The sequence below is a fragment of the Aureococcus anophagefferens genome, assembly GCF_000186865.1.
Source record: "Aureococcus anophagefferens unplaced genomic scaffold AURANscaffold_20, whole genome shotgun sequence".
Classification (NCBI taxonomy): Eukaryota; class Pelagophyceae; order Pelagomonadales; family Pelagomonadaceae; genus Aureococcus; species Aureococcus anophagefferens.
The window spans coordinates 27,648-39,133 of NW_008705580.1; the positions used below are offsets into that span (position 1 = coordinate 27,648).

The 11,486-nt window shown below is 71.9% G+C and overlaps 3 protein-coding genes across 3 annotated transcripts in view; all 3 read left to right on the forward strand.

The window, feature by feature from the left end:
- Nucleotides 1–1,296: 1,296 nt before the first annotated feature.
- AURANDRAFT_54461 (hypothetical protein) lies at nt 1,297–2,608 on the forward strand (the record flags this gene model as incomplete). Its single annotated transcript, XM_009041256.1, has 1 exon — nt 1,297–2,608. One exon carries the CDS (start codon nt 1,357–1,359, stop codon nt 2,593–2,595), a length of 1,239 nt encoding a protein of 412 aa, XP_009039504.1.
- Nucleotides 2,609–7,573: 4,965 nt separating this feature from the next.
- Nucleotides 7,574–7,888, forward strand: AURANDRAFT_30290 (RL44_PICJA 60S ribosomal protein L44; the record flags this gene model as incomplete). The annotated part of the gene is made up of 1 exon (XM_009041257.1): nt 7,574–7,888. The coding sequence occupies one exon, from the start codon at nt 7,574–7,576 to the stop codon at nt 7,886–7,888; it is 315 nt and encodes a 104-aa protein (XP_009039505.1).
- Nucleotides 7,889–9,816: 1,928 nt separating this feature from the next.
- AURANDRAFT_66134 (hypothetical protein) overlaps nt 9,817–11,486 on the forward strand; it is a gene marked incomplete at both ends in the record, with an annotated part of 5,601 nt that continues 3,931 nt past the window's right edge. The window contains one exon of the mRNA XM_009041258.1: nt 9,817–11,262. Within this exon, the coding sequence (XP_009039506.1) occupies nt 9,817–11,262 (1,446 nt within the window). The remainder of the gene's footprint in view (nt 11,263–11,486) is intronic.

Here is an 11,486-nt window from a genome sequence, read left to right on the forward strand (position 1 = left end):
CCTCCGCCCCCCAGGGGAGTGGGCGAGGTTTGGTTAGCCTTTGATGTTCCATGGAACTCGCAAGGGAGTGCAAGAAGGCCTCAAGAACGAGCATCGATTCCCGGTGCATGAGCAGCCGAACATTGCAAAGCAACTGCGTCGCACGCGAGACAATTTCGCAAAGCGACAGCGTTCCGCACACACAACAACCATGACCGTCTCCGAGCAATGGCGCAACGCCTTCGTCCTCTGCCCGGCCACGGACCTCGAGGTCGTCGAGCGCATGGCGCAGCGGGCGGAGGAGGCCGGCTACGCGGCGACGCTCGTCGGCCTCAAGCGCTGGGCCGAGACGCAGCCAACAGCGGAAGATGATGAGGCGCCGCTGCTGCGGAGCCTCGCCACGAAGAGCCTCGAGGGCGAGGCGGCCGAGGCGTCGCGGCGCGCCGTCGACGAGCGGCGCCGCCTCGTCGAGGAGCAGCGGCGCCTCGTCGAGGAGCGGCGCCGCCTCGCGGAGGCCGAGGAGCGCCTCGCGGCGGAGCGGCGCCGGGCCGACGCCGAGGAGCGGCGCCGCGCCGACGAGCGCGCCGAGGAGCGGCGCCGCGCCGACGAATGCGCCGAGGAGCGGCGCCTGGCCGACGAACGCGCCGAAGAGCGCCGCGACGAGGCGCTCGGCCTCGTGGCGGAGCCCGAGTTCTGGCGCGGCACGCCCGCGAAGCTCCGCGCCTCGCTGCGCCACGGCCCCCGCGGCTCCTACGACGTCGAGCTCCGCGGCGACGGCGTCGACGCGCTCGAGTTCGCCGTCGAGGGCGGCCGGCTCCGCGTCGGCGGCGTCCTCGCGCCGGGCCCCGCGGCCGCGGCCGCGCTCCTCCGCGCCGTCGACGAGCATTGCCCGCGGCGCTACCGCCGCGACGCGGCCTACCGCGCGGACCTGCTCCGCCGCGTCGCCGGCGGCCGCTACGGCCGGGTCGACGAAATCGTGGACCTGCCGCGCGGCGCGGACCTTTCCCGCGCGGCGCTCGTCGACGCGGGCGACGCCGACGCCGTCGTCGTGCGCGTGCCCGGCGGGGTCGCGGCGCGCCGCCCGCGCCGCGCGGCGCCGCCCATCTGGCGCCCGGCCGGCCCGGGCGCCGCGTTCGGCCGCGAGCCGTCCTACCCGCCCCTCGTCGGCGGTGGCGGCGGCTACTGGTGATCCTCCCACGAAGCGACCCCCGTCCCCTAAGTAGCCACCTGTTCCTGTTCCAAGCAACAACTGAGGTGCATCTTGCCTTCAAGGTGTGCACATCTCGCAAATCGATCTCTGGCGACGACGCAGTGGGCCGAGTCCTTCGGCCTGAGTCGCGCGCCGGAGTCGTCGCGCCTCCAAACGCCGCGAAAACGATGCCGAAGGCGCGCGCGAAGCTCGAGAAGAAGCTGGGCCGCGAGCCGACGAAAGAAGAGGTCGCGACCTACAAGGCCAAGAAAAAGGCGAAGAAGGCCGCCAAGGCGGAGCAGCGCGCCGCCGCCGCCGCCTCGCCGAACAAGGAGAAGAAGCGCAGCGCCGAGACCGAGGCCGCCGCGCCGGCGGCGAAGAAGGCGAAGGCGGCGCCCGGCGACCCGGCCGCGGCCGCGCCGCCGGCCGCCGCGCGGTCGTCGTCGTCGTCGTCCGCGGCGCCGGAGGAGCCCGGCCCCGTGACGATCGTGCTCTTCTACGCGTACTGCGAGGGCCTCATGAGCAAGCAGCGGCAGACGGCGGCCATCAAGTTCTGCGTCGAGTCGCTGAAGACGCACGGCGTCACGGGCCGCCTGCGCGTCGCGCGCGAGGGCTACAACGGCACGTTGACGGGCCCGACGGCGGGCGTGCGCGCCTTCACCGCGTCGCTGGAGACCTTCGACGCCGCGACCTTCGGGAACGGCCGCGTCGACTTCAAGTACGTCGACGGCCTGCCGCGGAACCAGATGCTCAAGGGCGTCAAGTGCTGGCCCGTGGCCGAGATCGTCACCTACGGCTTCGACGCGCGGGACGCGCCCCTCGACAAGGGCGGCACGCACCTCGCGCCCGCGGACTTCCACAGGGCGCTCGAGGACCCGGACGCGGTCGTCGTCGACGTCCGCAACTACAACGAGAGCCTCATCGGCAAGTTCGCGCCGCCGGGCGACAAGGTGCTGGACCCCATGATGCGCCGGTCCACGGAGTTCCCGAAGTGGGTCGCGGACAACCGCCACAAGCTCGAGGACAAGAAGGTGCTCATGTACTGCACGGGCGGCGTCCGCTGCGAGCGCGCGAGCGCCTACATGGGCAGCCAGGGCATCAAGAACGTCTTCCAGCTCGAGGGCGGCATCCACCGCTACCTCGAGGAGTTCCAGAGCGACGGCGGCCACTGGGTGGGCAAGAACTACACCTTCGACAAGCGCTTCAGCCACGGCGCGGACAACGCGCGCGTCATCTCCGCGTGCGTCCACTGCGGCGACCCCTGGGACCGGTACCAGGCCCAGGCCAAGTGCGCGAACCGGAGCTGCGCCATCGAGGTGCTCCTCTGCCGCCCCTGCCAGCGCCAGGCGGGCGGGCCGCCGCCGAAGGCGTCGCTCTTCTGCGACCTCTGCAAGCCGGGCGGGAACAAGTGCGCGCGCGCCGCGTAAATTTTTCCATGCCACTTTGTTTCCATTGCAAGCGAGCGTTCTCTGTTTTTTCGACTTAGTTCGCTTCTTGGTGGCGTGGCGGGAATCGGAGGGTCGGGAGGTCCTCGCGGGCGAGGCCCGGGGCGCGCGGCGAAGGCTCGCGCTCGTTCGCGGCGCGGAGTTCCGCGCGGCCGCTCACGCGAGCGCGACGACCCCGGCCGCGGCGAGCGCGGCGGCGCCGAGGAGGCGCGCCGCGGCGGCGGCGTCGGACTCCGCCTCCTCGCCGTGGTCGTGGCCGTCGTGGTCGTCGTGGGCCTCCTCGGACTCGTCGTCGCCGTGGTGCGCGCCCTCGCACTCGCACGCGGGCGCGACTCCGTCAAAGTCGCCGTGGTACATGGTCACGCCCAGGGGCATCCAGTAGCCGCGGTGCTCGTGGGACGTCCCGTCCGGGCTCGCGGCGTTCGCCTCGTCCTCGGTGCAAAAATACGGGTAGCCGCCGTCCTCCGAGCACGCGCCCGCGACGTCGTCGACCCCGTCGACCGCCGTGATGCCGATCGGGCCGCAGTTCGGCGAGTCGGCGTCGGCGACGCAGGAGCCCTCGCCCTCGAGCTTGCGGCGGTACTCCGACTCGTCCATGATCTCGCCCGTGTTCATCTCCCGCCACACGCATTCGCCGCTGGAGACGCACCCCGAGCACGTTTCCGGCGTCTTGTACGTCGAACAGACGAGGGCGCGAGCAGAACGCGCGAGGACGAGGGTGGCGATGTACTTGAGCGTCATTGCTTTTGAGCGTTGTCAGAGCAGTCGCCGAGAAAATCACGCATTGATGCGGTTCGCGGCTCCTTCCTCGCCCCCACTTCGCTTGGGATAGGGGCGGACAGTGAAAGTCGACCGGCGGTGGACCGTCGAGTTCGACCTTGCGGTCACTTGCGATGGATAGCCGACTTCTAACTGATACTTAGAGAGCCTGGGTTCGCGTAAATCGACGTCGATCTCGCGGAGCTACGACCTCGCAAAGTCTCGATTTTCCTCCCGCGCGGGCAAAACGCGGTCGCGTGTACGAGGCGCTCCGGCGACTTTGGGCTGGCGTGGGCGCACTCGAGTCGATATACATGTCGTCGGAACCCATCGCGCAGCCGTCCGACGCCTGTAGCCCGCGAGGACGCGTTGTGGCCCATCGCCTCGTTTCCAGGCGAGAAACGCCAATCCCGTCTCGCGCCTGTGCCAGCGCAGACGCCACGAGCGGTAGGCGCAGCGCGTGTTCCCGCGCCTCGTAGGTCGACCTGGGAGTGCACTGAACACTCGACACGTCGGCGCGACGCCCAGCAGCGCCCAGCGAAGCGATCTAGTTCCGGTGCCTCACCGAAGCCTCACCAGAGCGGGCGCTCCAGGCGCGCACGAGCAGCGCCGAAGGCTCTGCGGCTCAGAGCAGCGCCGCAGGGCACGCAGGAACGGTTCCGAACGCGCGGCGACGTGATTCCGCGCCGCCGGGAGGCGCCTGGCGTCGGCCCGCGACGTCCCGAAGCGCTTTGTCGAGGGCCGCCACCAGTGCTGTCGGCACCATGCATTCGCGGTGCGGGGGGTTCCTGATTTCGTGCAGCCACGAAACTCGGCGGAGATGCGTGAGGCCGGGCCTCACGCAACATACCCAAATTAGGTCCTTGCACGAAACCAGCATCTCGGTGCACTGCTCCCGACCCATCCAGGGAACCGGACCCAGCCGAAGCGGCCCCGAAGCGCCCGGGCTTCACTGTCCGCCCCTACTTGGGACGCCTCTTGGGAGGCGTCGCCAGTCGACGTCGATCTCGACTCGTCGAGGTGGTTTCGCGTCGTTCGAAACAGTTCCAGTTGGGGCGCTCGACTAGAGGTGAGTCGAAGCGGCTTTAACTCGCGTATCCCGCCGGCATGCGCGACGAGCCGCTCGCCGGCGGGTCGTCGACGTCGAGGTCGCAGAGGAGCGCGACGCCCGTCGCGTTCTCGACGCGGCGCGCGCGGGCCACGAAGGACGAGAGGGCCTCCGCGAAGAGGAGCTCGTCGACGCGCGTGAGGTCGCGCGCGAGCGCGAGCGTCGCCGCGTCGAGCCGCTCCGCGTCGACCTCCGTGTGGTTGACCTGTGTGGATTCCAAACCTTCAACCCGACTTCAATGTGCGCGTAATCGAACGATTTGGACCAGACTCTTTCGCCGTGCTTCGAGAACTCGACGAGAGCAATCGATCCGTCCAAAAATCAGCCGAATCGACGTCGATTTGACCGAGATAGAGAGTTCTGAAGTTTGGCCCCGACGTCCCAGCTCACTGGTTGATTTCCACACAGTGGTTGACGTCGTGGGTCTGCGCGGGCAGGCGCGCGCGCGTCGCGCAGAAATCGCAGGCGCCGCCGGCCGGGAGCGCGCCGTGGAGCGCGAAGAACGCGACGCAGACGCTCGCGTCCATGTAGCGCGTCACGCCGACGGACGCGGCGCGCCGGATCGCGGCCGCGCCGTACGAAGCGGCCACGCGCGCGCCGCCGCGCGCCGCCCAGTCGGCGAGGTCGCGGCCGCCCGCCCCCCAGGCGTGGGGGCGCTCCTTGTAGGTCCCGAGGCGCCGCCGGCCGCAGGTGGCGCCGCGGAGGATCGCGGACGCCTGGAAGTTCCGCGGCCAGAAGTTGCACTGGCGCCGGGCGTCGGGCACGAGCCAGCGAGCGACCGCGTCGCCGTCGGCGGTCGCCCAGCCCCGGAGCCAGGCCGCGAGGCTCACGCGGTCGTAGCGGTGCGCGACGAAGCCGTGGCCGCGCTGGCAGTGGTTGTACCTGCGTTTTGAAATGCTCGAGCTCGGCCACATCGACGTCGATTTGGCCGATTTTTGGACGGATCGATTACTCTCGTCGAGTGCTCGAAGCGCAGCTGAAGCGTCTGGTCCACACCGTTCGATTGAAGTCGGGTCGAAGATTCGAGTTCCGCGCGGCGCCGCGCATGCTGATGACGTGCGCCGTGGGCTCGCGCAGGAGGAGGAACCGCGGCGCGGCCGAGCAGGACCACTGCTCGGACCATTCGATGCGCGCGGGCTCGGGGGCGTCGCAGTTCAACGCGACGAGCGACGTCACGAACGACGCGCCGCCGGCCTTGGGCATCTTGTGGACGACGGCCGCGGTCGCGCCCCGCACGCGGTTGTTGCCCCGGTTGCCCGGCCCCGGTTGCCCGCGGCGCAGGTGGCAGTGGACGCCCGCCCTGTTGTTGTCCCACCGTGCGGTCGCGCCCCTGTTGCCGGCGTCGTCCAGGGCCCGGGCGACCGCGAGCAGCCGCGCGAGGCGCCGGAGCGCCATCGTCCGCGTCTCCCCGCGACCGCGGACGCGAGAAGGGCGGGGCGGCCGGGACCCGAATCGCGCGATGTCGGCGAAGCGTGCCGAGGCGGTCGACGTCGTCGCCGAACGGCCGAGCGACGCGCGCCCGGGGGGGCGTTTGCGCGGCTTCGCGCCTTTGGCGTTCTCGGCGCCTTCGCTGTCCCTTCTTCAGGCGATGCACTCCGTTCTTCAGGCGATGCACTCCGAGGGGGGCGGGCGACGCGGAGCAACCCCCGAAACGGCGCAATCGCGCGCGCAAAGCCCCGGCGCGCCCCAAGGAGTGGGGAGTGATGATGTGCGCTGTGGTGAAACCGGTCGAGCACTGAGCAGTCGCCGAAGCGGCTTCGCGGCTTCTTCCTCGCCATCGGAGGCGTCGCCAGTCAGCGGAAGGCCGTCGAATTAGACTCGGCTAGATGGTGTCGTCGGAAGGCCGTCGAATAAGACTCGGCTAGGTGGTGTTGCTCTAGGAGCCCTGGGTCGATCGACGCGACGCGAGGCGCTTGTAGTGGCCCGGGGCCGCGGACGCGCTGGCCGATGTCCGTGTAGCCTCTGGCGCCGCCGTCGCTGCCCGGACCGTGGGCGCCCGGGGGCTTGGGGTCGGACTCCCTCGTGTGCTGGAAGGAGCAGATCGCGCCGCAGTGCGGCAATCTCCGACTTCCCCGGGGTGACGACGCCGCAATAGGACTGGCAGTTCCAGCGGGACGGAGGACGGCGAGGACTCGGCGGCCGTGGGGTCGCCGGCGCCCACGGCGCTGCCCCGGTCCCTCTCCACGGGGGACCTGATCTGCCACTCCAGCGTCGACCTCGCGCGCGCGGGCGCGCTGAGCGACGCGGAGACGACGACTTCCTCGTCACGCTGCGCGGTCCTCGACGAGCAGACACGGGGACGGACTGCCGGGAGGCCGTCGCCGGCGGCGCGCCCTCTGCTCCAAGCCCGGCTAGGGCGGGTAGTCTATCTGTGGGCCCTTGCGCAGCGCGTCGCCGCGCGCGCGCGGCGTCGTTGCGAGAGCTTTTCGACCCCCGGCGCGGCCTCGCTCCTCGAGTGATCGCTCTTTGCTCGCCGGCCGAGTATGCTGCTGCGTCTGCATGAAATTGCCGCCTTCGCGTCGCCCTAGCCGCCGAGTTTCGCCGTCTGAACTGCTGTCTTGCCGTCGCTCGCGGAGCTGCGCGGGGAGTCGCGCGGGGAGGCTCTGGCCGCCGTCGCCGACGCCGAGGCGCTGCTGCACGCGGCGTCCCCGCTGCGCCCGGCCGGCGGCCTTCGCGCCGCCGGGCGCGTCGCCGCGGGATTCGCAGCGTCGCGCGGGCCGTGGCGCGGCGGCCGCCGTTGGCTTGGCGCGCCGGCGGGCCGAGGCGCGCGGACCGACCACGCCGGTCCGTGCGACGGCCTCCGCCGGACGGCGCGGCCCCAAGCCCCCTCGACCCGGGAGTCCCGCGGCGATTCGCCCCTTCCATCGCGAAGGCGGCGGGACGCTCACGGGCTCCCGAAAGCTCTCCCCGGCGGCTCGCGGCGGCGGCGGACGCGGTTCGGGCGGCGGCGGAGCGGTTCGGCGGGCGGACGCCGAGAGGAGAGAGAGACCGAGAGACGAGCGGAGCCCCCGTACGAGAGGGAACGACACCACGAGAAGCTACCCCCGCACGAGCAACGGCGCGCCGACCCCCCCGCCCCGCAGGTTGTTCAAGATGGTGAACGTCCCGAAGGAGCGCAAGACGTACTGCAAGGCCAAGAAGTGCCGCAAGCACACGACGCACAAGGTCACGCAGTACAAGGCCGGCAAGGCGTCCAACTTCGCCCAGGGCAAGCGGCGATACGACATGAAGCAGATGGGCTTCGGCGGCCAGACGAAGCCCGTCTTCCACAAGAAGGCGAAGACGACGAAGAAGGTCACGCTCCGCCTCGAGTGCAAGGAGTGCAAGGCGAAGAAGCAGCTCACCATCAAGCGGTGCAAGCACTTCGAGCTCGGCGAGAAGAAGAAGACCACGGGCCACACCTACTAGGCGCCGCGCTGTTCCCCGTCGTCCGCGGCGCGCGCCGGGCGGTCGGCCCGGCGCGCGTTCTTCCCTAACCGATCCGATCTTTTTCCGGAGTCGCGGGGGTCGGCGCGGCCGCGAGCGACGCCCGGGCTTCGCGTCCACAGCGACCAGACGCGCGCGGTCGAACGTCGCGAGCGACGCCCCGGGCAAGAGGTGCGGCGTCGCACAACGCCTGGCACGAGTCGACCATGCCGCTCCCTTACCCCCGGCCTGAGGTCATAACTTCCCCCAGGCGAGGGACAGGAGATCCCTCCGCCAGGGGAGGGGCGTGGTCTACTCAGGTCAGGCACGACGCACTGCACACGCTTCAGCTTAGAGGTTATCGTCGTCGGCGTCCGTGAGCTCCGCGAGGGCCGGGTGGAGCGGGGGCACGTCGGGCCCGTCGTCGTCGTTGGCGCGGTGGAGCGCGCGGGCGGGGCCGCCGGCCGTGAAGCCCGGCGGCGCCGCGCCGTCCGGCGCGGGCGCGGGCGGGAGCTCCGGCTGGGGCGGGAGCGGCGGGCGGATGCGCAGGTCGCAGCAGGACACGGGGTCCAGCGCGCGGCGCGGGTCCAGGGGCGGGTCCGGGGACCGCTCCGCCGGGAGCCAGTCCGGCAGGCCCGCGTCGGTCGCGTCCGCGCACGTTAGCCCCGCGGCCGCGCACGGCGCCGGCAGGACGACGTCGAAGCAGCAGTAGTCGACGAGCACGAGCTTGCAGGCGCGCACGAGGAGGCGGTCCGGCAGCTTCTCCGCCGTCACGGAGAACCAGCGGTTCGGGCTCAGGTGCATGCCCGCCCAGTCGGGCTTGTCCGCGGAGGGCTCGCGGAAGACGCAGCCGCCGCCGGGGCACGCGGCGCCGTAGAGCTCGAGGAGCTGGTCCGACATGTTGCGCGCGCGCTTCGCCGGGCTCTGGACGGCGGCGGCGCCGGGCAGCAGGCGCACGTGCTGGAGCGAGCGCCGCGGCGCGCCGTCGGCCTCCGTGAGCTGGAGCGCCTGCGGGAGCAAGTGCGCGTTGAAGAAGCGGCTCGGGCCGATCCAGCCCCAGAGCTCGCAGATCTCCAGGAACGACTCGAAGAGCCCGTAGGCCGTGTCGTCGTCGCCCTGCATGGGCGGCCGCTCCACCATGTCCTCGCCGAGGAGCGGCGTGAACCCGGTCTTGGGGATGGCCTTGAGGAGCGGGCAGAAGCCGTGCTGCACCGCCTCGGCCGTGAGCTTGTCGCAGACCAGGCGGCTGTGCTCCGCGAGGAAGTGGTAGGCGCTCAGGAAGCGCTCCACGGGCTCGCGGACGAACGTGAAGTTGAGCACGCCCGCGTAGGAGCCGTCGTCGCAGCAGCTCGCCTTCACCTCCCGGATGTTCGTGTCGTCGGCGGCGATGCGGAAGTTGTGGCCGTCGAGGTAGCGCATCTCGTTGTGCACGGCGCTCGACGCCGCCTTGAGGATGGGGTGGAAGGCGACGCCGTGGTGCACGTCGACGACGGCGGCGTTCTCCTGGCGCACGAACCAGGCGTGGGACGCGTCGAGGCGGCACGTCGCGTGGTAGTGGCTCACGCGGTCCGCGTCGCACTCGCGGCTGATGTGCGGGTCCTCGTCCGAGTACACCGCCGTGAGCAGCAAGGCGAAGCGCCAGCGCACGGCCACCATGGCCGCCGACTTCGCGTCGAGGGGCTGCCGCCGCTGAAAAATCTTGCCTCAAGGTTTGTCGAGCATCGAGGAGCCGACGAGGAGCTCGCATCAGCTCCCGCGCCGCGCCGAGCAGCGTCGGGTTCTTCGCCCGCAGCTCGCCGCGGGCGCCGTCGAGCTCGCGCGCGAAGCCTCGCGTCTTCACCGTCGCCTCCGCGAGCCGGAAGGCCTCGTCCGCCGTCCTCCGCGACGCCCAAGGAGGGATCAAAACCCGCACCACCCAAGGCCGCGCCGCGATGGACATGGAATCGCTCAAGGCCAAGGCCAAGGCGAAGCTCGAGGAGGCGGCGACCCACACGAAGACGGCGCTCGCCCAGGCCGCCGAGGACGCGAAGAAGGGCCTCGACGGCGTCAAGGCGTCGCTCGCCGAGGTCGCGGCCGCGGACGGCGACGGCTGGGGCGACGCCGAGGGCCTCATGCCGCCGGCGCCGGCGCCGGCGCCGACCATGGCCAGCGGCGGCGACGTCGTCGACGCGGTCCAGGAGCTCCTCGCTGCGAACCCGAGCCTTACGGCCAAGGCCGCGCACGAGCAACTCGCGAAGACCGAAACCTGGAAGCACCTGAACCTCAAGGACGTGCGCCGCGCCATGATCGACATCCGCAAGGGCCGCGTCAAGAAGAAGGACGCGCCCGCGCCGCCGCCGCCCGCGCCCGGCTCGCCGCCCGCGTCGCCGCCGGCGCCGAAGGACGACCCCGTGCTGGCGGCGTACAAGTCCGAGGTCGCGTCCCTCCAGGCCGCCGTCGCCAAGGCCGAGGCGACGGCCGCGGACCTGCGCGCCGCGCTCGCGGCCAAGGCCGACGCCGAGGCCGCCGCCGCGTCCGAGGTCGCGGCGCTGAAAAAGGAGCTCGCGGCCGAGAGCGACGCCGCCGCGAAAAAGCTCGCCGCCGCCGAGGGCCGCGCCGCCGCCGCCGAGGAGCGCGCCGAGCGGGCCGAGGCCGCCGCGGCCGCCGCGCCCGCGGCCGACGCGACGGACGAGGAGATGTCGGCGTTCCGCCGGTGGAAGGACGCGACGCACGGCGGCGACGACGCCGAAGCGCTCAAGGCGGCGCTCGCCGAGATGAAGGCGCGCGCGGAAGCCGCCGAGGCCTCGGCCGTGTCGTCGGAGGAACTCTCCGCGTTCCAGCGCTGGAAGAGCAAGACCCACGGCGACGACGACGCCGAGGCGCTCAAGGCCGCCCTCGCGGAGATGAAGGCGCGCGCGGAAGCCGCGGAGGCGTCGGCCGTTTCTTCGGACGAGCTCTCGGCCTTCCAGCGCTGGAAGAGCAAGACCCACGGCAGCGACGACGCCGAAGCGTTGAAGGCCGCCCTCGCGGAGATGAAGGCGCGCGCGGAAGCCGCCGAGGCCTCCGCCGTGTCTTCGGACGAGCTCTCCGCGTTCCAGCGCTGGAAGAGCAAGACCCACGGCGACGACGACGCCGAGGCGTTGAAGGCCGCCCTCGCGGAGATGAAGGCGCGCGCGGAAGCCGCCGAGGCCTCCGCCGTGTCGTCGGAGGAGCTCTCCGCGTTCCAGCGCTGGAAGAGCAAGACCCACGGCGAGGCCGCGGACGCCTCCGCCGCGCCGTCCGACGAGACCGCGCGCCTCACGGCGGAGCTCGAGTCCATGACGCTGCGCGCCGAGGCCGCGGAGCGCAAGTGCGCCGCCGCGGCGCGGCGCGCGTCCGTCGCCAAGGCCGAGGGCTCCGTCAGGAGCGACAAGGAGGCCGCGGACGCGGAGCGCGCCGCGGCGCAGGCCGAGCGCGCGACGGCGGCGGCGGAGCGGCGGGCCGCGGACCTCGAGAAGCTCCTGGCCTTCGCCGAGGAGCGCGCGGCGTCCGCCGACGACCGCGCGGCCAAAGCGTCGGACCGCGCGGCGTCGGCCGACGACCGCGCGGCGGCCGCGGACCAGCGGCTCCTCGAGCTCAAGGA